The 25462-nt window shown below is 34.8% G+C and overlaps 1 protein-coding gene across 15 annotated transcripts in view; it reads right to left on the bottom strand.

The window, feature by feature from the left end:
* Mi-2 (chromodomain-helicase-DNA-binding protein Mi-2 homolog) overlaps nucleotides 1–25462 on the bottom strand; it is a 97804-nt gene that overhangs the window by 20114 nt on the left and 52228 nt on the right. For 9 of the 15 annotated variants that reach the window (XR_011041196.1, XM_068358751.1, XM_068358756.1 and 6 more), the window contains exons 18-31: nucleotides 24231–24359; nucleotides 23565–23736; nucleotides 23203–23357; nucleotides 22621–22807; nucleotides 21250–21411; nucleotides 16065–16194; nucleotides 13370–13461; nucleotides 7898–7989; nucleotides 7527–7713; nucleotides 7191–7290; nucleotides 6880–7061; nucleotides 5801–6091; nucleotides 4248–4513; nucleotides 2696–2861 (exon numbers count right to left, since the gene is read on the bottom strand). Coding sequence is in view for 14 of the 15 variants with exons in the window: in XM_068358751.1 (XP_068214852.1) it covers nucleotides 2696–2861; nucleotides 4248–4513; nucleotides 5801–6091; nucleotides 6880–7061; nucleotides 7191–7290; nucleotides 7527–7713; nucleotides 7898–7989; nucleotides 13370–13461; nucleotides 16065–16194; nucleotides 21250–21411; nucleotides 22621–22807; nucleotides 23203–23357; nucleotides 23565–23736; nucleotides 24231–24359 (2311 nt within the window). In the remaining variant the exon portion in view is untranslated. The remainder of the gene's footprint in view (nucleotides 1–2695; nucleotides 2862–4247; nucleotides 4514–5800; nucleotides 6092–6879; nucleotides 7062–7190; nucleotides 7291–7526; nucleotides 7714–7897; nucleotides 7990–13369; nucleotides 13462–16064; nucleotides 16195–21249; nucleotides 21412–22620; nucleotides 22808–23202; nucleotides 23358–23564; nucleotides 23737–24230; nucleotides 24360–25462) is intronic. The other 6 variants (XM_068358764.1, XM_068358765.1, XM_068358757.1 and 3 more) reach the window with 5 other exon arrangements.

Raw genomic sequence — 25462 nt, 5'->3', positions numbered from 1 at the left:
CAATTGCATGCCCTTGCAGCCATCACCCGGTTATTGATGGTGGCCTTAACCTTTGACTAAATAGTCCAATTGCAAGGCAGTAATTTCTAGTTATTGGCAGTGGGTCAAGCCTTTTGGTAAAAAGGAAGATTCAATACTCATTTAAATGGCTTATCTAAGTAAAAAAAATGGGACCCCTTATAGAAGCAGACAAACTAACTTTGTGTTTTAGTATTGAATTGATCGACTAACTTAAATGGCTTATCTAAGTAAAAAATGTGTGCTATTGCAGTAAAATTGAGCTAATTCTGATTAAGTGTTCAGTTACTGCCTTATCTAAGCCCCTAAAAAATTCTAGAATACCATCTAAATAATTTTCTTTGACACTGAATTATGTTTCAATGCCAATAAGGAATTGTATACATGACCCAATTCTAAGATTTTCAAATAAATTTATTATAGGGCCTCTATTCAAACCTTCTGCTATACCCCTGAATAATGTGCAAAAATATTTGTCATGTTATGCACATGACTTTTGCAGGCTTGGTTAAAAAATTCAGGCAGGATTCAATATACAAATTTTTTTTCACAATGATGGAAAATTACCCATATTGAAAACTGCATCCTTTTTTTTTTTAAAAAAGAGGGGAACAAACAAAAGGGGAGCCTATACTGCTACTATAAGCCTTTTGTAAAATAACTTTAAATCTTGTTTTCATTTCAGAAGGAAATTTAGACTGGAAACAGTAAACGGGGAAGACATTAATGCCAACACCTTGGCTTGAGTTGTTGATACAGTATTTCCTTTTTAACTAAATTGTTAAACGTACAAATCTATAATCCTATTCACCCGTTTTTGAATAGGAGTTTCCTAAACACCCTCACAAACATCACTTGACTGTTAACTTAAATAGTTATCTTGATTATCTAATACGTAATTACAGGAATTAACCAACTACTTCCATTCTTGAATATTACCGAGATAGGTTAGGCATAGCTGAATTATTTGATGCACAATCAGGTACATAATGAGTTTGAGCCATCCTACCTTCACTATCAAACAGTATAAAATATACCAAAAAATCTTTAGAGATGAATAAATTCCCTAGAGGGACTGCTGTAATAGTATTGAATTGTCATCCCTTAAATGTGGCCAAACTAGCAAATGAACTTCATGGAAATATCATTGAAATAATTCATCCATCTTATTTTTTTCTTTTGTGGCAAAATCTATCTGAGGCCCCTTGCATCAACAGGCATTAGAGGAGATGATGATGAATTCATCCAACTATTCAATAAATAAATACTGACACCAGACTAATAATCTCATAAAAAAAAATCAGTCAAATTTTGGAAAAGCACATTTAAAAAAATTACAATCTAATGCAACATACATTCATGATAATTATGATCTAATATCTATGAAATCATTTTTTGCTTACAAACCCATAACTAATAATAAACTCAATTTTGTGATCAACAAAATCCAAGACACATCATTCCTGTTAAAACAGAAAATAGCAGTCAGTAACCCTATATAAGCCCCTATGAACCCCTGGGTCTCCAACAACAAAAGTTTCATTCTTTGCTGATTGTCAAACTAACTGGAAGAAATAGCAAGGTTGAAACCAATCTCTTTAGAGGTATATTACATTCCTTAAAACCTGATCTCAGTATGCAATCCTAGCTATGTTGTTCATTCTATCAGTATTGCCTTTTCTGCCAAGTGATTTTAAACATCAGTATTCTAAAAATATTTATTCCTGCATTGACCAAATGTGGAATTATCTTCTTGATCATGTAGTTGATGGGGTTGTAACAAACAAATACACAGAAAGCCTTGCTAGTATACAGTAGGGTACAAGAGTACAAAATTAGAACACTTGGGTATGAAAAATAAAGGGGAAATAGGCTGACAAATCATAAATTGAAAAGACAATACAAACACAAACTGCAAGAACAGGAAGGCACTCAAGACAAAAATTTACAAGGAAAATTATATAATAAACAAACAAAATCCAAACTAAGTTAAAAAAAAAAAAAGACCAAAAAGGGAAATGGAGAGAATGAAAAAAAAAACTCACTTCAAAACAACTAAACTAGATGACATTTATGCAAGATATTCTAGGCATCAGAAAACCAACCACTTATTAACTTGTAAAAATTAAATAACCAAGGTACTGGTCAATAAAAGTGCTTACCAACACCCGATAACTCTGAGGAAAGACATGAAAAAGGGAAACCTATTGCTAGCCAGGCAGACCATTCCTCTAATGGAAAAAAGAAATATAGTCTATATAATTTTCCTAACATCGAAAAGACTACCTGGCTTAAATGACTTTATACTTAGGGAAACTTGAAGTTTCATAATACTATTTTCTTTTCATTGCTTACATTATATCAGTAAGTGATTAGATGAAAAAAGAATGAAGTACATAGAGAAAATGTACTATTCAAAATGATTTAAGCTACCTGTATTACTATCCAGAAGTTTGGGGCTATTCAGGAAGCAGTGAATGGCATTGATTACAACCCAGGGTTTAGTGGCCACAAATTTAGGGTCACCGACCAACTACAGTACTGTACTGCTTAATCTGACAAGTTAATATGGATTTTGTTGACCCCATAAATGGGATAATTTTCAGTAATTGTTCTGTGGTTGAATAAAATACATTAATAAAATTGTTAGGAAATTAATAAGGCTCATAACTTTTACCTTGAATCTCCTGGCTAGAAACTTATTCTTTATTTCTAAAAAGTTTCCTTTACCAACGTCCATTTTAAAAGGTTCATTAATGATTGCAAATCTGATATCGTTCTGGATATCCTGCCATCGACCATATCCATGAGTTACAATACCAGCCAACAACCAATAATCATGCCTGTAAATAATCAACAATGTTAAGGAAATTATTAACAAATACAAAAATTATAACTACACTCTCTATCTTTGATTAAAAAATTACCACCAACATGTAAATAAAATGGTTTTACACCACACTCAGAGTAAACATAAATCTTTGGAATTAAAAAGGTACCCTAAATGATTATGACAATCAATCAAAAAAGATTTGAGGTGCTATAAACTAATCATCAATAATTCCAATACCTATTACTAAAACAGAAATGATTTTTGAAGATTCTGTCATTTTCTCTTAACTCTTTAATAAACAAACATCTACACTGATTCTCAACCTGTGGTCCCCTGCTCTGTTAATTAAATAAAATCTTCATATATATTCTTAAGGATAAGCCTAATAAAAGAAAAAAATAATGCAGTTACACAGAGGTAATATAACAAGTATATACACTGGTAAGACAAATGTAAAAGCAAGCAGTTTCTAATATTTTCTTTTCTTTCTTCTTATTGTACTATTTTATACATTCAACAATTCTACTGAGCTTTTAAGCTTGTGAGAGCACACACCCCAGTCTTGTACTGTTGAAATGGATCTAACAAGAAGAGTTGGTTGCTAGATAAATAGTCAGCATGCTAAGTGGAATGACTTTTCAAAGTTAGCATGTTAAGTGGAATGACTTCAAAGTTAGCATGTTAAGTGGACTGACTTTTCAAAGTTAGCATGTTAAGTGGAATGACTTCAAAGTTAGCATGTCAAGTGGAATGAATTTTCAAAGTTAGCATGTTAAGTGGCATGACTTTTCAAAGTCAGCATGTCAAGTGAAATTACTTTTCAAAGTCAGCATGTTAAATGGACTGACTTTTCAAAGTCAGCATGTCAAGTGGAATGACTTTTCAAAGTTAGCATATTAAGTGGACTGACTTTTCAAATACCCATTGAAAAAATTAACTTAAACATGCACAAGACATGCATGGAAAAGGTTAGAAACCACTGATCTAGATAAAAAAAAAAAACCAAAGCTCCTATAACAACCAAGTAATTTTAAACCATAAAATGAGAAGGGTTTTGAAAATTGTACCTAGATTAGATACCCATTTTGAAAACTGATAACAGTAATACCTTTGAAACCTGTAAAAATTTTTCCAATAATTATATGAGGATATCTTTGGTCAGCAAACATAACTTATGAATATTTGAGCAATTAAAGGGATTTTTTTACTAGGTCAAGGTCTCTATGAATTTTATTCTTCATGTTCTAAACTCGGTCTCAGTCAATACAGACAACCCCTGATGTTGGAACTAATTTACACTAATAACTTTTAATAAAAGAATTTGCTTAAAGTCTATAAAACAACTAATGTATTTCAAGTGCGCAATCTGAGAGCTTAAAAATAAAAATCAAACCACAACCTGCGATGCCAAATTTCAGATTCCCGCCCAGGAACTGCAGCCTTCTCTTCATTTTGCCATAAGGTGTGTAGTTCCGTGAAACCTCCATCTGCAATGTTGAACATAAACTTCCTTTTGCTTACAGGCTCTATCTCCTTCTTCTTATCGCCATCCTTCTTTTCATCATCTTTCTCACCCTCCTTTTCTTCCTTTTCTTTTCCTTCACCCTTCTCGGATTCCTTGTCTTCTTCCTTCTTCTCAGATTTCACAGCCTTTGTTTCACCCTGAATATGAGAAGGTCAAAGCATCCAGTTATGTAATGATTTTTTCTCAATGGTTCAACAAACCACTTTAAGACTAAATCTAAGCTCACAAAGGCTGTCCTTCAGCAGTACTTCTTACTTAAAGGATTCTTGTGTATATCAAAGCTACTCTTCAATACCTCTAGAAATTCCAAATACTGCACTTTTAATCAGGCATCAAAAATGGTCTTAGGCAAATGAAAATATTAGCATATCTACAATAATCTAAAAATCAATGACAGTACATGATAAAAATTTAATGTTCATCAGTTAATTAATCTCCCTTTTATGGAACCCCAAGTATTACAGAAGTCCTTAAATTATCAGTGACTTGAAAAAACTACTGTCAAGTTTAACCCTACTAATTCCTAAAGAAATCTTTGAATCAGCTTTGCAGATTATATTTGTTAGTTACAGTTCTTTCAAAGAGTATCATTCTCATGTAGTTTCTGGAACTATCTCAAGTTTTGCCAAACCATCAACTTGCATAAGATTTGGATAACTGTCCAGTTATATAAGGTTTTGAGTTGTTGATGTACAAACAATATGCACCAGGTCTCAAGTCCTCAGTTGGAGTTAGGATCACCCCTAAAGACATTTTGATTGCCAGATGAAGAATAATCTAATCATACCACTGACTAGCAATTACACAAAAGTATTTGCTAACAATGTTTACTTTATAAGTTATTATCTAATTCTAAACTGAATACTCTTTATAACATGTTTCCTCTAAGTGCAACAATGAGTTTAAATTGACAAACAATCTACTGTGTTGTCACTTATTTGGCAATAGCACATCTTTGCTATTTACATTGCATTAATGCTAATATCTTATGCTATAAATGTGATATTTATTACACTAACAATGCTGAAGAGGCATACTGTTCTGACCCTATCCTTACCCAACCCCACCAATCAAATTGAAGATTATACTAATTGAAATTTTTTTTCAACATTAGTTATCGAAATAAATTGATATACTATTCTTTCCTTGCTTGCTTGATGTTTTCTGAAGTCTTTCAAGTTTATAGTTCTCCATTCTTTATCACTTTATTCTTTCTCTATATTGACATGTACATTAAAATGAAAGAATGAAACCTCTTTAACCTTGTATTCTGCAAAGTATCTCAAAAGCAAAGACCCAGAATGCAAAATTTTCTGGATTTTTACCGCAATTACAAATCCTATGTTGGGTCTTTCAAAATATCTATTACCTTGAAAGTAATGGAGCAAAATCATTATTTCGAATAAAACAAAGCTAGACCTCACCTCCTTTTCTTCTGTTTTTTCTTCAGTTTCTTTGATTTCTTTTACCTCTGGCTCTTCTTTTACTTCTGCCTTCTCTTCCTTTTCATTCTTCTCGGTATTTTCCTCTTCAGCTTCTGTTTCTTTCTCTTTTTCTTTTACTTCTTCTTTTGGAGTCTCTTCAACAACTTCAGGTTTTTCAGGCTCCTCTTTCTTTTCCTCTTCATTGGTTTCAACTTTGGGTGGTTCCATTGATTCTTTCTTCTCTTCAACTTCCCCATTCTCTTTCTTTTCTTCTACTTCAGGTTCTTTCTGCTATAGACCAAAGGAAAAAAAAGTTTAAAGGACCAATCTCTGGACAGAAATAGAATTTTCAATAAACATTCAAAGCACAAATCTTTATGCACCAAATTAAGTTACAATCAAAAGCAGCAGTGCTGATTTCCTAGAGGAATTGGAATACAAAATTAAACTTTAGGTTGACAATTTAAACTATAGCCAAACCATACTTCGAAAAACTTTATACATAAATCATATGTTTTTACTTCCCTAAGACAGATAAAAATTAACACAAGATAAATATCCAACAAGGGACATGATTTTCTGCTTGCCTTAGCCAATATTTTCCGAGGCTTCAATTATCATTACTAAGTTTTAATTTTTAGTCCTTCAGGTTATTAAAACACTTATTTTCAGGTGTCTGTCTATAGGGCACCAACCAATTTAAGTGGCATTTCTTCATCCAGGATATTACAGGAAATTTTGAACCTGCCAATCACTTTTCATGTCATCATTACAGATTCACACTATACTGCTTAGCGCACCAATCTTGAAGAAGCTTTAATTGTGTTTTTAAAATTGAAGTTCTTCCCGCATATTCATTACTTACATCAATAATAATGGATTTAAGTTCTTGCAAAGTGATTATGTGCATGAATGATTACAGTTCACACTAATCATCCAATCCAGATATTCTAAAATTGCTACCCGGAATGTTGATCGGATCCACACTGCCAGGGTGGTGAATTACCTCCCCTGTATAGCCTAAAAGGGTATGATTTAATAGTTATTAAACATTTATTGCTATAATTAAGTCTACTAACCTTTTCTTCTTCAGTTGGTTTCTCCTCTTTAGTTTCTGTTTTCTCCTCTTCAGGCTTTGTTTCTTCTTTTTCTTCTTTCTCCTCTGTTTTTTCTTTATCTTCTTTCTTTTCCTCCTCTTTTTCTTCCACATCACCCTTTACAGATGGAGCTGGTGAGGGAGTAACACTTGTTGCTGGTGTGCCTAAAAAGAATAAAGGTGCAACATAATTTATTATTTTGTGGAAGTTTTGCCTGGTGAACTTTAGTTTTGTTACTTGGTAAACCATTACATTTCTACATTTTTCATGTATCTACTTTGTGAAACACTCACCGGAAGCAGAAGTTCCATTACTTTTGTCAGCAGACTCTATGGGTTTATTGAGTGCCTCGGGCAAAGAGTAGTGGCCATTGATATTTTCGAATTCGGACACCTATAAAATCAAAAGCAGTGTAATTAAGACAGAATAAAAAGTAAAAACTCCCAATAAAATCCGACACTTTTTGAGTAATCACATTAACTTGAGAAAATGAAAGCTAATACAACTCTACATTCAACAATCAGTAGAATAATACACATATTTCAAAGTTATTATAAATAGCATACAATGCTAGCAGTTAAAAATTGCTTTCTTTCATTATGGAAAATTAAAGCAACAATCTAAAATACCTTCTTGCGTATTAACGACATTACGCCAATTCTTGTAAGTACATGTTGACGGCTCAAACCCTCTCTGGGCACGCCATCAGCAAAAGTTTCAGCATTATCATTACCAGGTTCACACAAATGCCTCATAAAGAGACTGGTATAAGCTCTGAAACATTTTTCACTCTTTCCACGAAGGTCTCGGACAAGCCTGTAACCATAAAATTTTAACGAGTTAACCAATTTAGTACATAATGCACACTGACTCGGAATAATCAACATGCACATAGAATTAAAGATAAAATTTATAGACATGACTCTCTCAATTAATCCAAGTTTAATTTGTGCATTACTGAAAACTCCATTATTTAGACAGGCTAAAGTTAAATGCTAACCATTGTGAATTGAAGGCTTCTTGAGGTGGCATGCCATAACGCATGACTGCATTGAGGAATGATTTACGCTGTCTGGCGTTGAATCCAAGAACCTGTAAATCAATATCAAGACCATTAGTTAAAAAAACTTGACCACTTCAGCACACAGGCTTCCAGCTAAGTAACCTAAAAACTAGTAGTATAGCATACACTCAATCACTGAAAGCACTCCATAGCTAACAAGAATTTCTGGCCCACACTAAAATATCTTGTTTAAAAGGGTAGCCTTACTAATATGTACAGTGCCTCCATAACAAGGATGCTGAATCGTGCAGCAGTGTGAATTGTTGACCTATAAGGCTGAAAAAGTTGCATTACCTCATTTGATAATTTGTCCAAAATTTCTAAAAAATATAAATATAGAATTGACATTAATTATCTCTGGCAAGGAGATTGTTTTTAAGTTGGTTTACTTATTTATTCATTTGTTTGTGTATCTTCAGACAGAATTACATCAAAACTACTCAAATAAAAATTTTCACCACAGATGGATCTTAGGTCATGGACGACCCCCCCATTAAATTTTAGAAATGATCGAATTTGCATCTTTCACAATTTTAAAGATTACGTCCAAACAAATTGACATACCAAATTTTCACTAAATTTCAACAATGGATAGATGATATTCATTGGAAGAATCCATGAAAATTTATAAGGTAATACGGATCAAGATCACGATTCTGGATCAACATTGCACAGATGGATTTAGGTCATGGATGACCCCCATAAAATTTTGGAGATGATCAGATTTGCATTTTTCACAATCTTAAAGTTACAAGCATGAGGAAGAGCAATGAATGGTGGAATGAAGAAGTGAAGGTAAAGGTGGAAGAGAAAGAGAGGGCTTTTGAAGAATGGTTGCAGAGTAATAGTGTAGAGAAGTATGAAAGATATAGAGAGAAAAATGTGGAGGTAAAGCGCAAGGTAATTAAGGCAAAGAGGGCAGCTGACCTGAGGTTAGGTCAGGGATTGGGTCATTCATATGAAGAGAATAAGAAGTTTTGGAAAGAAATGAAGAGAATTGAAGACAGTGAAAGATGGAAATGGAAGGTTGTTGAAAGGAGAGGCACCAAGGAAAAGGTGGGCGGAATATTTTGAAAGTTTACCGAATGTCGAGGATAATAGGGAGGCAGATATAATTACTGTTACAGGTGTTGAGGTGCTGGTGATGGAAATGAGAATGAGAGAGAGATTACAAAAGAGGAAGTGAGGAGAGCACTAGATGAAACGAGAGTAGGAAAAGCATCTGGTATATGGATGGTGTGAGAGCTGAGATGTTGAAGGAAGGGGGTGTGACTGTACTTGAATGGTTGGTGAGATTGTTTAATGTGTTTTGTGTTGTCAATGGTACCAGTAGATTGGGTTTGTGCATGTATTGTACCACTATATAAGGGTAAGGGAGATGTGCATGAGTGTTGTAATTCAAGAGGTATTAGTTTGTAGAGTGTAGTTGGAAAAGTGTATGGTAGAGTACTGATTAATAGGATTAAGGATAAAACAGAGAATGCAATCTTAGAAGTACAGGGTGGTTTTAGAAGAGGTAGAGGTTGTATGAATCAGATTTTTACAGTTAGGCAGATATGCGAGAAATATTTAGCAAAAGGTAAGGAGGTGTATGTTGCGTTTATGGATCTGGAGAAAACGTATGATAGAGTTGATAGGGAAGCAATGTGGAATATGATAAGGTTATATGGAGTTGGTGGAAGGTTGTTGCAAGCAGTGAAAAGTTTCTACAAAGGTAGTGAAGCATTTGTTAGGATAGAAAATGAAGTGAGTGATTGGATTCCAGTGAGAGTGGGGCTGAGACAGGGATGTGTGATGTCGCTGTGGTTGTTTAACTTGTATGTTGATGGAGTGGTGAGAGAGGTGAATGCTCAAGTGCTTGGACGAGGATTGAAACTGGTATACGAGAATGACCATGAATGGGAGGTAAATCAGTTGTTGTTTGCGGATGCTACTGTACTGGTTGCACACGCACAAGAAAAGCTTGGCCGATTAGTGACAGATTTTGGAAGGGTGTGTGAGAGAAGGAAGTTGAGAGCTAATGTGGGTAAGAGTAAGGTTATGAGATGTACAAGAAGGGAAGGTGGTGCAAGGTTGAATGTCATGTTGAATGGAGAGTTACTTAAGGAGGTGGATCAGTTTAAGTACTTGGGGTCTGTTGTTGCAGTAAATGGTGGAGTGGAAGCAGATGTATGTCAGAGTGAATGAAGGATGCAGTGTTGGGGGCAGTTAAGGGAGTAGTAAAAAATAGAGGGTTGGGCATGAATGTAAAGAGTGTTCTGTATGAGAAATTGATTGTACCAACTGTGATGTATGGATTCGAGTTGTGGGGAATGAAAGTGACGGAGAGACAGAAATTGAATGTGTTTGAGATGAAGTGTCTAAGGAGTATGGCTGGTGTTCCTCAAGTAGATAGAGTTAGGAACGAAGTAGTGAGGGTGAGAACGGGTGTAAGAAATGAGTTAGCAGCTAGAGTGGATATGAATGTGTTGAGGTGGTTTGGCCATGATGAGAGAATGGAAAATGGCTGTCTGCTAAAGAAGGTGATGAATCAAGAGATGATGGGAGAAGTACAAGAGGAAGGCCAAGGTTTGGGTGGATGGATGGAGTGAAGAAAGCTCTGGGTGATAGGAGGATAGATGTGAGAGAGGCAAGAGAGCGTGCTAGAAATAGGAATGAATGGCGAGCGATTGTGACGCAGTTCCAGTAGGCCCTGCTGCTTCCTCCGGTGCCTTGGATGACCACGGAGGTAGCAGCAGTAGGGGATTCAGCGTTATGAAGCTTCATCTGTGGTGGATAACGGGGGAGGGTGGGCTGTGGCACCCTAGCAGTACCAGCCGAACTCGGTTGAGTCCCTTGTCAGGCTGGGAGGAACGTAGAGAGGAGAGGTCCCCTTTTTTTGTTTCATTTGTTTGGTGTTGGCTACCCCCAAAAATTAGTGCCTTGGTACTGTATATGTATGTATGTATGTATGTATGAATTCCAATTAAAAAAAAAATTGCTATCTTCAAATTAAGAGAAATATAAAATGATGCAGTAGTAGAGAGGTACTTGTCGGTGAAAACAATATACTAATGTCATTTATTAAAAAGAAAATTATGCTTTCCCCACTGCATACACAATCTCCACAGTATTGTACTCCTACTATTTATTAAAACTTGTTTGTATTACTTTTAATTAACGTAATTATAACCTAAGAACTACATGCTGTACAGTATTGATATAATTGTTTGAGAAGGCCTTTATGCCAAGCAATAACTTTGTCTTGACTCCTAAACTTCCCAATATTTTCTAGTCCATTAAAACAGTATACTGGCACTTAAGCTTCTAGTACCAGCATATTTAATGGACTTAAAAAAATATAAAAGAAAAAAAATAGGATTTCAACATTTCCTAGTGATACAAACCAGTCCTTTACATTGGTGAATTGTGTTAAGTGAAGCTGGAACAACCGTGATTGTTAAATGAGGTCGTTGACAACAGGGGGTGAGCAGGGGTCAAGTAGCCTCGCCAACTCTCCTGTCAGACTCTTCTCTTTTGTTACTTGTTCTTAAGAGTATAAAAACCTTTCTACCTTTAAAAGAGGGAAATTCGCTTATCGGTAGGTAAGAAGTCACCCTAGGACTTTCCTTTATTGGAATATGCAAGCCTCCTGGTCCCTTGTGAGAGCAAAGTTGATGACTTGAGGCCCCTCTTTTCAACTTGCCATACAGATGATTACTGTAGTCCAATAGTGCCTTGCAGTACTTAATTTCCATATTTCCTGTGTCATAGGACGCACCTAAAATCACACTGCGTCTAAACACCAAGATAAAGTTTTCTAGGGGAGTTTGGCAACCCTCAGACACCCCAGTAATGACCTTACAAACACACACTCACCATATACAGTATATAAGCTTACAATTATCATTTATATGTAATAAATAAATTTATTTTGAATGCACTTTCTTTAATAAATGAAGGTAACGAGATATTATCTGTTTTGGTCAGCTGATGACTGGCCAATACCATCCATATGCAACCACGCCATCTAATGGTATCAGAGCATTTGTTTATGCAGTATTTATCTATTTTCTCATATTTTATTAATATTTTGTAATAAAGAAATATTTTGGTAATAAATTTGTTGCATGGATTCCAAAGTAATACAGACAGTTATTGCTGATTAGAAATTACAAAAAACATCTCCCTGCAAGTTGAGTGCAGTGATACCAAGTTAGCTGTAAACGAACTAGACCACGAGTCATACAAACAGAAAAAAGTATTCCACCTACTGAAATTTCTAGAGAATTCCTCATTAGATCCAATATTAATTTTATATCAAAAAATATAAATGAGGACTTTGGGAAATATTACTGGAATTTTACTTCTTTACAGAGATTTGATCAGGAGCATTTGGCAACATTGCTTTCAAGTAAACGGTTACGATGGTAGCAACTACGACGGGTTTAGTGGCTTTAGATATGAATATGTAATAAAATTGGGTTAACAGTTGTACAGTTAATTAATATTTAGCCATCAAATTTCGTAGTATGCCCAAATTATGAAAATTTACGAAAAATTACAAAAATTATAACCAATGGGTTACCATTAATTTCACCATCATCCCCCTCGTAAAAGGATGGGAAGAACTATTTTCTATTCATACAGTCAAATAAGGTACTCACAAAGGTTGCTTATCAGTGTCAAATCCAGTGTGTAATAGTACAAATGCTTCATCCTTAAGTGAGGGAAAGCATAGAAGCAGGGGAACCAGTCATTCTATTATGACTCCAGATTTGTATTGAACAAGTTGCATAGACAAGATACTTCCTGTCCTGTATGAAAACTGGGTTGGCTGCAGACCTACTAGAGCTGCCACCACACCTTGTGTTGAAGGACATGGCTACCACTTCCTCAAAAAGTCTACAGGGAAGAGCCATCAGCACATGTTGGAGTGCAACGATCCCTTCGCACTCCATCAACCCCAAAAAACTTATTGATGTACATGCAAGTTCTCCCTGCTCATGGACCTATCATACTACAATGAGGAACAAGTCAGGGGCAAATATCCAGAAGCCTCAAACGGTATTATCATGGGCATTGCCATGAATAATGCGGGAGAAGACTTGGCGGCTCTATACAAGGTTAAGACAAACTGTTGGTGTCCAACCTACACTTGCATCCTGTTTCTTTCCTTTATCAATGCAATACCAATATGAACCATGAAAACAAAAAAGGATTTGAAAATTATTAAACAGCCTTGGATATATTCTCAGTGCAGCTGAAAACAGAAGTTGATGATTTCAACGTCCGTTCCAGCTAAATTGAAGAAAATTTTCTATTCTAAAGGAAGAGGGACTTGTACAAACATAGGAGCAAATGCTCAATAGTAAACCAAGGTCTGAATATATAATTCTAAAGAAAATCACATACACAAAATTTACATACCTCAATGTTACCACCAACTCTGGCAAGTAAAGGTGGCAGGGGTCTATCACGGTCATTGCGATCGCCTCTACGACGAGAACGTCTGCTATCACCTGCAACAAAATATTTAACAGTGCATTAAACATTCATCTCGTACTGCACTATTAAATATATAACCAATTTGAGAGAGAGAGAGAGAGAGAGAGAGAGAGAGAGAGAGAGAGAGAGAGAGAGAGAGAGAGAGAGAGAGAGAGAGAGGTCAAAAACCTTTATTCCATTATAAAATGGTTATTCTGAGAGAGAGAGAGAGAGAGAGAGAGAGAGAGAGAGAGAATTTTCCATGAAGAACCTAAAATTTCCCTACAGTGCTCCAAAAAAAAAATAAAAAAAATAAAAAATTATCAAAGGGTGTCATCTGAAGGTTTCTTTACAGCATCCTTCTCCCTTTGATTTCTTTTCTTCATTTCTTGAACTCTGCCCATTCCAATATTCTATCTTGCAAATCACTAGGATGTTCTACTTCAATTTTCAAGTTTGTAGTCTGAATTCAGTTTTAGGTTTGAATATCCATCCATACATACATACGTGCGCATGTGCATGCACACTCGCACATATATATGTCGCTTATTGAAGCTAACTTCGTTATTCATATAAACTCGTAACTTTGAATTAATCCAATTTCATGGCCAAGGAAATTATTGATAATTCATTCCTAGTAAAAGACTAAAATTTACAACTGCAAATATGTACCAACAGATTCTTGAGTCACTAGCAGCTAATTGCTGCATATTTTAATTGGGAGGCACTTGATATAATTTTATGTAAATTGTTACTATTACAAAGAACTGAGTATTCTATGGCTGACACCCAGATATTTGATGTAATCTTGATGTAAATTGAAGAGTTAAAAGTTGCATACGCCAGACATGAGGCAAACCATGGCATAAAGTATACATCCAGGATGATGACTATAATCATCTCAGCATTTCACTGAAAACCTGGACCATTTGTACGACTGGGCCTATTGAGTGCAAAGCTTACAATTGTCTAACATCACTAAGTCAAAATCTTTAAAAGTTATCTAGTAACAAAATATCACCATTTAAAACTAAGTTGATATTAAAGGGATGTGAAATCCACTCAGATTCCAAAAAATTATGCTGATGACATATCATAAATTAACTAAGATGGGCTATTTGAGAAGCAAAATTTTCACTTAAATATTTCATTGCCATGCAAAAATAAGGTGTTGAATAAGTGAAATGCTGTAAATGAAAAAAAAAATTACACAACTAAAATATTAATGATTTACTTAAAAATCTGGGGATTTCATTAAGCAGGGTGGTTGACAAACACACAGGCAATTAGTTGCTAAAGACCCAAGGAAGCATTGACACATGCAAATTTCACCATTTGACTACCATTCACTCTTTCATTACAAATTACAATAAAGTATTATGTTAATTGTGGCATTAGGCCAATAATAAATAAAAGGGCTTTGGTTGGAAGAACTTTTTCTTTCTGAAGATGAATTCCTTTTCTGCATTAATAGAAAATTTTTGGTTTCCTGTATTTAGCACCAAGATTTTTATGCAGTTTTTAACGACCATGAAATGGAAGAATTTTTTGACTGCATAAAATAATTTAATGAATGTCTAAAGCTAAATTTTGTAGTTCTGACAGGGAAGCAGTTCTTGTTTTATCCCAATTAAAGTTTACATTTGCTTCACTTCATTCTTAAGCAAACAATACATCAGACTCTTCACTAAACTGACCAGTGACCAATCTCATGGTAATTACATCCTTCAGTAAATCAGATAATAGAAGTCCAATTAGAAATACCATCCGCACCATACAATTTATTTTGCCTCATGAGGCAAATACATGGAATTTAACTTTCTGTCCATGATCAAACAACAGTACATTAAGAGTGCAAGCAACTATAACCTTGAAAGTACTTGTATGCAAGATGAATAAATTGTCAACCCACTATACCATGGTCAGGCTTGTTTTATTCTTCTGATGATCTGATGATGCAATTTTCAGTTTCATTCTGTCTCTCTTCCTTTGTTAGTTACGCTAAGAAATCATTGTTCACAAGTTTGCAAATCATGAGTCCGACAACAATTCTATCACCGCCGATGTCATCACCATAGGGTTAATGTCTACTACAAGTTCAGTATGCATGACAACCATGACTACAAAGTGAGGAGGGATCCCTAAATCCAGTTAGAATAATCATGGAAGAATGATATATGCTGCTCTCCTGTCAATAACCACCTCTTAAGTGATCAATTATACTATGAAAAATATGCATAAATGTTCTAAGGAATTCTTAGGATCTTAGCCAAGCGACGACAAAATGCAAATAATTTATCCGCCGGTAAACTAAGATATATAAATTTATGAACTCAACGAAACCACTATCTAGCTCAAACTATGTACCTTAATTCTACCATGCTACAAATATTACTTCTTTTCTAAATACACTTTTCTTTACATTTTAAAAATTGAACTAACAATTACTTCAAGCATGTGTAACCATTTGGATATTTGTAACAAATAATCAAACCCTAAAATACTATGAATCAGCAATTAATTAATTTTATGTTGGGCGGAAAGAAGAGTTAAGACTCAAGCAACCGATACTACATTACACCACGCAAAGAACACTGTAGAGTAGAGTAAAGTGTAGAGGAAAGAACAGAGTAATTACTTTCATTCTTTTCATCAAATTCACCATCATCATCGTTGTCTGAAGGCATGGAGAAGTCAGAGTTATAGTCGGAGCCTTGTTCTTGCCAGGTGAGATCTTCGCGTCCATCGGCAGCATCGTTGTAGTTGACCTGTTGAGAACATGTACTGTATTTCAAGTTTCAATCTTATCAAATCATTACAGAAATTGTGCAAAGCAGGAACTTTTTTGTTTGCTATATAATTCTGAAAGTAAACTGAAGCAAAGCAGAATATCACATACAAACAATATATAGGCAGTATATCAATGTACCATTGTAAACATCTACATGGATTGTGATGAGAATGCAATGTGAAACCACAAGTCATCAGCTTTCCCTTACATGATGTACTGTATTAATTTTCCTAAACAAAATAAAAATCAGCTATTTTTTTACAATGCCATTCATTTATCAAAATCCCTTTCTAGGAATTATAATTATATCCTAGAAATTTCTATGTCCTTATTCAAATATAAAATGCAATTGTGTGTCATCTGTTTAGTTACAAATTCTGCATACATAAACTGAATTCCAAGTTCCAAAGAAGTCCCATTTATAAAATAAAAAAATGTAATAATAAGCATGAAGAATTCAATGCATATGCACAAATGAAGGAGAGACTTGTACGATAAATTGAATAACTGGATTATCCAATTTCAAGTTAGATAGGTCATCAACATTCATACCCCAAGACTACACATCAACATTCATACCCCAAGACTACACATCAACATTCATACCCCAAGACTACACATCAACAATCATACCTAAGATAACTTTCAGCAGTTTTATTAAGAACTATGATATAAGGATGCTAGGCTCATCAATTAAAATTCCTATAACCATAAATTATTGAAGAAGCAAATTCATAATTGCTGTAGTGTAAGAAAGATGGCTAAGCACTATCACCTTATCGACTTCATATAAAACTTATTCGGTGTGGTAGGCTATGACAATCATTAAATTAACAATTGATATATAAAAAAAAAATACTAGATAAGAAAACATTTACATTCCTCTTATACATCTACAGACTTTCATACAGTTTTCTTTAATTTATTGTAAATACCAGTACATGTTTTAATGGATACTTACCTAACGTAAAAGTACTTTAATCGTATTACTGTACTTCTTACATGTACTGTGTATGTATGTATGTATAGTTATACTTCTTCCATAAACAGAATTTTTGTAGATATACCAATTCTCTGATCCAAAAATGTGCCCAATAACATGGTCACCTGGATAAAATTATGTTAAATTAGCAAGGGTTTACTGTAATATCGTTTGGGAAAATAAATAAATCTGGTTGCCTCTATCATTTTCTAAAATATGAAAGAAATAGAAACCCAACATCCTTACATAAATCAAACAAAAATAATATGAGTGTTGAAGTTAGTCAACACTTAATAACACTAGAAAAGCCCTTTGCAATAATATTTTTAATAACTACAAAGAAAAGAACTAAGCATAGAAAAGCCTTTTATTCTTTTTTTTACGTAAAATTCTTTCAAGAAATGACATGATTGAGAAGAAAAGGGGACACTCATCTATAGTAAAACATGCAGTTCTAGCTTGCTACTTATAAGCTGGAGAGAAAGATTTCTTTTATTACTGGAGTCTGCCTTAGCCCTATGGATCAGTAATTGTAGGTAGAAAAACATTACACTGGATACTATTTCTATTTGTGAGAAGGCCAGACAGCTGTATGGCAAGTTTACGGATGTGGGCACCGACCACAAAAACCAGGGGATCCCCTACAATGCCTTACACCAAGCCAACAGAATTCAATTTCAGCAAGGGCTGGTTGGATAAGTTTTAAAGGTTCAACCTTAAGAATGTGACTACAGGGAGAAGCTGCCTCCGATGACAAACCTGATGCTGAGGAGTAAGTGAACTAGAGGATACGGGATCGACCTGTTGCATGAGGGTGTACAAATCAAATGCTTATTACTGAACACAACTCAACTGATTCAAACCATGGAACAATGCATTAAGGCATTCTATATGGGAGACTCGCTGCAACATCTGGTCAAGGCTATGGACTTGGATGATATCTCCTCTACGACAGAGTACTTTACTGACATGAGTACACCCTTGCAATGTGTTTCCAGAATATTCTTTGGAACAAAAATCTCAATGCCTGCTGGAAAACTAATGGCTAGAAGTAGTCAGCATCTGCGTAAGATTCTCCAGATAAAATCAACCGCAAGGCAGTAGATTAGCAAAAATTGCTAGGAGGAACTGACTTCAATGACATGATTACCAACAACCTAAATAATCTAAATGATCTGATTGAAGTCAACTCTGATCCATTAACGGATTATGATCTGACATAGATGACAAAGAACACAAGGATCCAGGGGACGAGGAAGGCCGCCTATCACTAGAATATCTCTCAATTTTAGCAAAAAATGGCAGATGATCGAGACCCAGATGTTTGGTGCATTATAGTTCAGAAATGCAATTGACAGAGTCAAAGAAAATCATAAAAACCTCCTTCTACGTAATAAAACAACTGCCGATCACTTTTTTTTACCACACAAGAACAAAAAAAAGTCAACAGAAATAGTTTTCTACACTGGACGACAACGAATATACTGCACAATCCCGATGCAGCACCTGCTGAAGAGGTGCCTTTAAAAGAGCATGTCATCATCTACATTGTTCAGTACAGCACAGTACAGTACGTATCTTAACCGGTGAGTTACGATTTAATTTTTCTTTAATAGGTCAAGCTGTAAATACAGTAAAAGTGAATTTTAGTTTGAATAAAATAGAAAATGTTAAAAGCTCTATAAGTGTATCAGGAGACTATAAAAGCAGAAACTTATAATAAAAAAAAATATGAAAAAATATACTGACAACTACCGATTTAATTTGTTTTTCAACAACTAGACACACATCAGGGTAGGAGGGGGTTGGAACATATTACCCGCGATACCCAAAGGAGGTTTAATACCTGGAGGTGTCCTATTCCCTGATCTGTGAAGCAAGCCCGCGTGTAGAGCAAAATGCGCTGTAGCCTGCAGCTTAACTGACGGTAGCTCACCATGTTTACTAAAGTGGAGATGTCTCTGGTAGCTCAGTTCAACTAGAATAATCGTTTAGGAAAAGACACAAGCTCTCATTTTATTGCTTATAGGATACCTAATTCGTGTTCTGCACATGGATGCACTTAACGATTCGGCAAAACCTTGAATTCATTGGTTACATTTCATCCGTAGATATTCTGTAGGCTATAACTTTTGCACTTTTTTAAACCATGACATAATTAAAAAAAAAACTTTGTAAAAATCAACTTTTCATCATTCTTATATGCAGTGGCTGAAAAGTATCTCAAGGTCAGATATACATATACTGTCAAGCATTTTACAACAAAATTGCTAGCCCAAAATTAAATGCAAAGTCGCCAAACTTATACTAAGCCGATTCATTTTAGTGGCTAGGGGTTAATTTTCTTTCATGAGTGTATCTTCACATCTTACATTCATCTGATAATTATTGTTTGTAGCAAGGAGGGTTTGTATTGCCCCGGTAGTTGAACGATTTCTTTCCAAGGCCAATAGATAATTTTCCTTTTATCAGTGCTTGTCGCTGTTTCATAAACTTCCTTGGCTGTTTCGTAGAATAAGCTTCTGTCCTCCTCTGCTTTAATGCCTCGGCAATTGAGAGATTCATTTCAGTGGTCACTGGTTAAATTTCCTTTTGAGTGCATCTACACATCTTATATTAATTTGATACTTGTTGCTTATAGCAGTTTAATAAGGTAAGATTCTAGATTTCCCTACCATGTCTTCATTCCTTCGTTCCTTGAATGAATTTGTACTGTACTGTACTTGTTTATTTCCTGCATGCTGTATTGATAAAATATTTTGTAAATATATATCTTTGTTAATATAGGATTTCAATTTCCCCATGATGAAAAGATGATAAAGTCAGAATTTTAAAAGGTTAGGCCCAAATTTGGGTCCTTTCTGCCCTACTCATCAGGTGTGTCTGCCGTCAAAGTGACTTCGCGGTTTTGTATGGGGAAAGTGACCAGTGGCATCTCCAGGTATTACACCTCCTTGGCAATAGCCGAATATTACTGTACCCACCTTAACCAAGTTTTACAAAGCACTACACCTATTGAAAATGACACACTGGAGCAGTGTTTCCAAATGCATGACACGTGACCACCTCATGTGGTTTGGGAGAATTCCACCCTCGGTTGTGTTCCAGGGTAAGGGTGAAATAAAAACATTTTCTCTTCGTTCATACCTCCTTACAGATTGTTTCAAGTTGTATTTTTGATTTGTAGTTAATCTAGTTCACTTTATCCTGTCAAGTAACTTAACAATAAGCTAATTCTAAAAAAGGAGAAGGAAAGTATGTAAAAGATAGGAAAACTAACTAAAAAAGAAATTAAATCTAGAACTCTCCCAAACCTTAACTTCAAATTTATAATTGAGGAGCAACTGAAACTCTCACTACACATTTAAATTATGGACATCATGGCTTTACAACAAGAGCAGATTTAATGGACCACAGTCCGGTCTACATAAGAGAAAGCTGATGTCTAAACAATTTATGGCAAAAGTTTAAGATCATATCCCTTTCCAAGTGTTGCTTCATACAAGCCCAGCAGATGTAATCCAGATCACTTTTTCCCATTTACATATTGTGGCACAATTCTTTTCATTTGAAAATATATTTTTCTATGACACTCTTAAAAAGACAATAGAAGAAAGTAAATCAAGAAAGGTAAATTACCAACTGTATACTTAACAAGAAATGCTTTTGTAAAGTGAGTAGCAACATGTTTACTATAAAACATCACAGAAGACAACTACAAAGAAGAAAAGTTTATGAAAGTGCATATGAAAAATAAATAAAAGATTTTGAAGACTGAAAACTTATTTTTGTCACTCAAGAATAATAAATATCAAGTTTTCTTTGGTATAATGTCAATTCTCAATCTTAAGAAATAAGGGACAGTTGTGATTTTAAACTAGATGCAAGACGATCTTGTCACTGATAATAAATGACAAAGAATAAAGAAGTGAAATGAGCAAAACTCATGATAATGGAAACTTCAGCCACCCTCTGATAAAGGGAAACAGCCATTTGGGAGTCAAAACTACAACTACAAACAATGTTGTTAAATAGGAAGGATAGCCTTACACAAAATTTCCTTACTTGCTTTCGAACTCTTTTGCCTTTGCCAAGAGATCGGGCGAGGTCTTCCTGCTGTTGTTCAAAGTGGTGGCGCAGCAACCGCTCCCAATATAGAGAGTCTGTGTTATCTGCTTCCTGTTTCAAAACTTCGACATCTTCCATCTCCTCCTATACAAAAAAAAAAGGGGGTACATGAAAATTTAGTACCTTTCATAACATAAAATATCAATGACCAATAAACATCAATAAATAGCCTTACTGAATACCACTCAATTCAGACAACTCACTTAATGTCAACTTACACATGAAAAAGACCACACGATTAGTGTCAACTTACACGTAATTACCAAACACAGCAAAATTATTATTACAAACCGTCTATTCTGTTTATTCTACATACCGTTTCCAACTAAAAAAAAATATATATATATATAATAAAACTTATGTGTGGCCACTTTGCAATCGGCTATCCTCCCAGGTTCACCAATCTTATGCCCATCACGCAGTAGAAATAAGTAGTCAGATATCAAACATATGAAACAACAATTCTCACTTTTTATGAAAGTGTGCGTGAAGCATGAAAAGAGATGTGACTGAGGGAGGAGGCACTCATCATGTGATCATTAACTTTTAGGAGAGTCTTCAACTTCGACGGTGGGAACTCCATGGAAGGGCTGCTACCAAGGATAGATAGATTAAAAATAATTTTTAAAAATATAGGTTCTTAGAATATTATAAATTACTCGAAGAGTCAATAACCTAACTAGGGTGTTTCACACTATACAACACTGGCAACTGAAATACCAAGTCTGGATGTTTCCTTATGGTGCCCTAATAACCTACTGTCATGAAATGTGATGTAACCTTTAGATCATTAGGATTTATGTAATTTGGGCCTTAATCGCTTTATGCCAAGGTGTAACTGTGAGGGGATAACCTCACTGTTACACTATGAACAGCAAGATAGATAAAAGGAAGCGTTTACAGTGGGTACAACTAGAGGGTCCAAGGGGCACTGCAAAGATTGATAGTAGTGCCCAGAGTATACCATTGAGGTGCACTAACTCCACTAACAACCAACATGAGACCAGAATAATTCTATGGATGTCAGAAAAATGATGGAAGGCTGGATGATAGCACTGGTGGACCATGGAAAGTAGTCAATGTTAATGAATACATATATAAAAATTCAAAAGAACATGTGCAGGATGAGACTACTACCTTTCTGACAAGACAAAAGATAATTCCTCCTGGACATTATTAATGGTATCATGCTGAAAAAACTTACTTGAATAAAATCCTTGTAACTTCAAAGCCAAAACCTGGTTTGCAGCGAATAAATCTTATAATTAAAACCACAAGGATGTTTACATTTACCTCTTCACCTTCCTTGGTTACATATGATGCCACCTTGAAAGAGCTCAAGTATTCATTGGCCCAGTTCTCTTTCTGTTCAATGCCTTCTTTGCTGCGATCTAGAAGCTCCTCAATTGCCCTGTTGTCATAGTGAATGGCCTCATCTTCTTTACCCTGTTCATCTTTAAAGAGCTCTTCTGTTCCAAACCTATTATAAGTGAAAGATATTCAGTAGCACAATTTATAAATATTCAGGCCAATTTAATGCCACTAAAAAAAAAATTAAATGAAAAAATTGCAGTATTTACCAAAATATTGAAGGATATATTCCAAGATGAAATAAAAAACTTCATGGTAAATTCTAAACCATATTTACATAAAACTCAACAAATTTACAGAACACCTTTCCTATTATTCAAGTACAAATGAGACATTATTTCTTGTATAAACAAATAACTAAATCCAATAACTAATCTGTTATAATTTCCAAACATAAAATGCTGCCATTTTAGAGAATTTGTTATTTCAATGTGTTTTATTTTCATAAATTCTCTTCAAATTGAATGCAGTGTACCGAAGTATTACGAGTTAGTTCTAATTTACCTTAAAATGTCGTCTAGCTCTTGCTTAGAAAAGTTAGTAGCCTTAGACCCCATCCCAGGTCGTACAACTAAATGAGTCAACATCATTTTTCTCTTTGCAACCTGTGTGACACGTTCTTCAACAGAGTTACGTGTCACAAAACGATAGATCATTACCTGAAAGTTAAAAGGTCTCGATTACAAGAGCAATAACTTCAGTTCACAGTACAGTTTTATGTTCATCAAATATTCATGCTACAATGAAAACAGAATTACATGGCCTTATATTGAATATACTGTACAGATTTGCTGTATCACTAGTTTAAATAGGCCTCACTATTTAATTTTAGAAGATTCATGCATGATGCTTAGTAAAGAACTTACTTTATTTGCTTGACCAATACGATGAGCTCTGGAAAAAGCTTGAATATCATTATGGGGATTCCAATCAGAATCATAGATGATAACAGTGTCAGCAGTAGCCAAGTTAATACCTAAACCTCCAGCACGAGTTGATAAGAGGAACACAAACTGCTGAGCTCCAGGGGCATTGAATCTAATGAATAGAGAAAAATGAAAACATTAAAAATCAAACCAATGTATTTACAAGTACAGCACTTCAATTTCATATGTAACGTACGGTAACCGTAAAAAGTGCCTTCCACACGGTCTGCTCTCTTTATTGGTGGCTTTACTCCTGTACAACCATCCAAATTAGTACCAATGCTATAAAATATCTGGCAAATCAGTTACACGCATAAAAAAAATTGGCTAAATAGGGAAAAAGTCTTTCAGATGTAATCTATCTTCCCACAGCCAAAGAAAACTTACCTTCATCATTCTGTAACTTGCATACATCTATCATTACCTGTACTGGATCTGTGTACATGATGAATTTGTTTAATTACTATGGAGTTTAAGGTCACCAATTATCCTCAGAATTCACCATTCACAGGACATTGGGAAGATACGCCCACTGGTAAGGACAGCGTATAAGACTGCATAGCTAAGAAACTATCACAATCAAAACCACTCTTGAAAATTACTTACCTGTCAATAGCTTCTTGACGAAGTTGTCCAGTAATGCCACCATCAATTCGCTCATATTTATAACCCAGCCCCTCCAAGAAGTCCTCTAAGACGTCCAACATCTTCGTCATTTGTGAGAAAATTAAAACCCTGTAAAAAGAATTGCCATTAGCACAACTAAAAACTAGGCTCCCTCAAATGACCTGACTTACAAAATTATTTAATCTAGACAAAGCTGGCATTTCAAATGACTAAGAAATTATGATTTTTCTATTTAAAGCTAACTTAATTACATGTCTGAATTCGAATTTTTAACTTGCAGGACTGGTTGGAAGGGCTTACTTCCTATAAATGAAAACATGTCACCAACTTTAACCATGAAATTTAATCACTGAATATAAGAACGGGTAATAACTAAATTTCACCGCCTTTTAAATCAAATCACTAAAAATTCAAGTCAACCATCAGTCTAACGGAGGCTAACATGACATTAGTGTGGCAACCTTTTTTCAAACCTGGTGGGATTAATAACATTCTTTTATCAGTCTTACGCCTTATTACATCTAAAGAGGTCACAAGAAAATGTTGAATGGAGGCCAATAAATGATTGCAAGTGTGACACTAGACAAGAGATATGGAGAAGGGTGGAATAAAAAGGAAAGGATACATGGAAAAGAGCAGGGACTAAATATTAAATAGTTATGGCCTAGAAACTGGGACAGGGAGGCCATGTAGAGCATACAGGAAAACCAAAATCTCAAGACAACAGAGTAATGAATAAAATAATCAAAATCACACTAGGACTCTGCAATGATATAAAAGATGTGGATGAAGCAAAACTTATAAGCGGATGAAAATTGATTAAACTGAAGTTTAAAATGGAATTTTAATAAATTGTACTACTGTACAGCATATCAGTACTAATCCTATTCTTCATGCTTTAATCATCAAAGCCACTGACTTCCTGACTGCCCCTCCCCAGTGTTGTGCATTAGTCCCCTTAAGCAGTGCCACAGGGCAAACACACCACTGTCCTTTTACTACCAAGAATTTCATATATTCAGAGATGTAGACCTGTACTTAAAATAAAATTCTCCTGATACCACTAAAAAAAGGTTTAAAAGGGTGGGAAATAGATGATTACAAGGTAAGTATTGATACCATAGATTTTAAATTATATTAAAAAAAAGTCCCTGGAAAAGACATACAGGGGTGGTTGTTAATAATCGGGTGTGCAGTTTAATGGGTGATTT

Source organism: Palaemon carinicauda, chromosome 35, assembly GCF_036898095.1.
Source record: "Palaemon carinicauda isolate YSFRI2023 chromosome 35, ASM3689809v2, whole genome shotgun sequence".
In the NCBI taxonomy this organism is placed as follows: Eukaryota; Metazoa; Arthropoda; class Malacostraca; order Decapoda; family Palaemonidae; genus Palaemon; species Palaemon carinicauda.
This window is presented reverse-complemented; position numbering and strand designations above follow the sequence as displayed.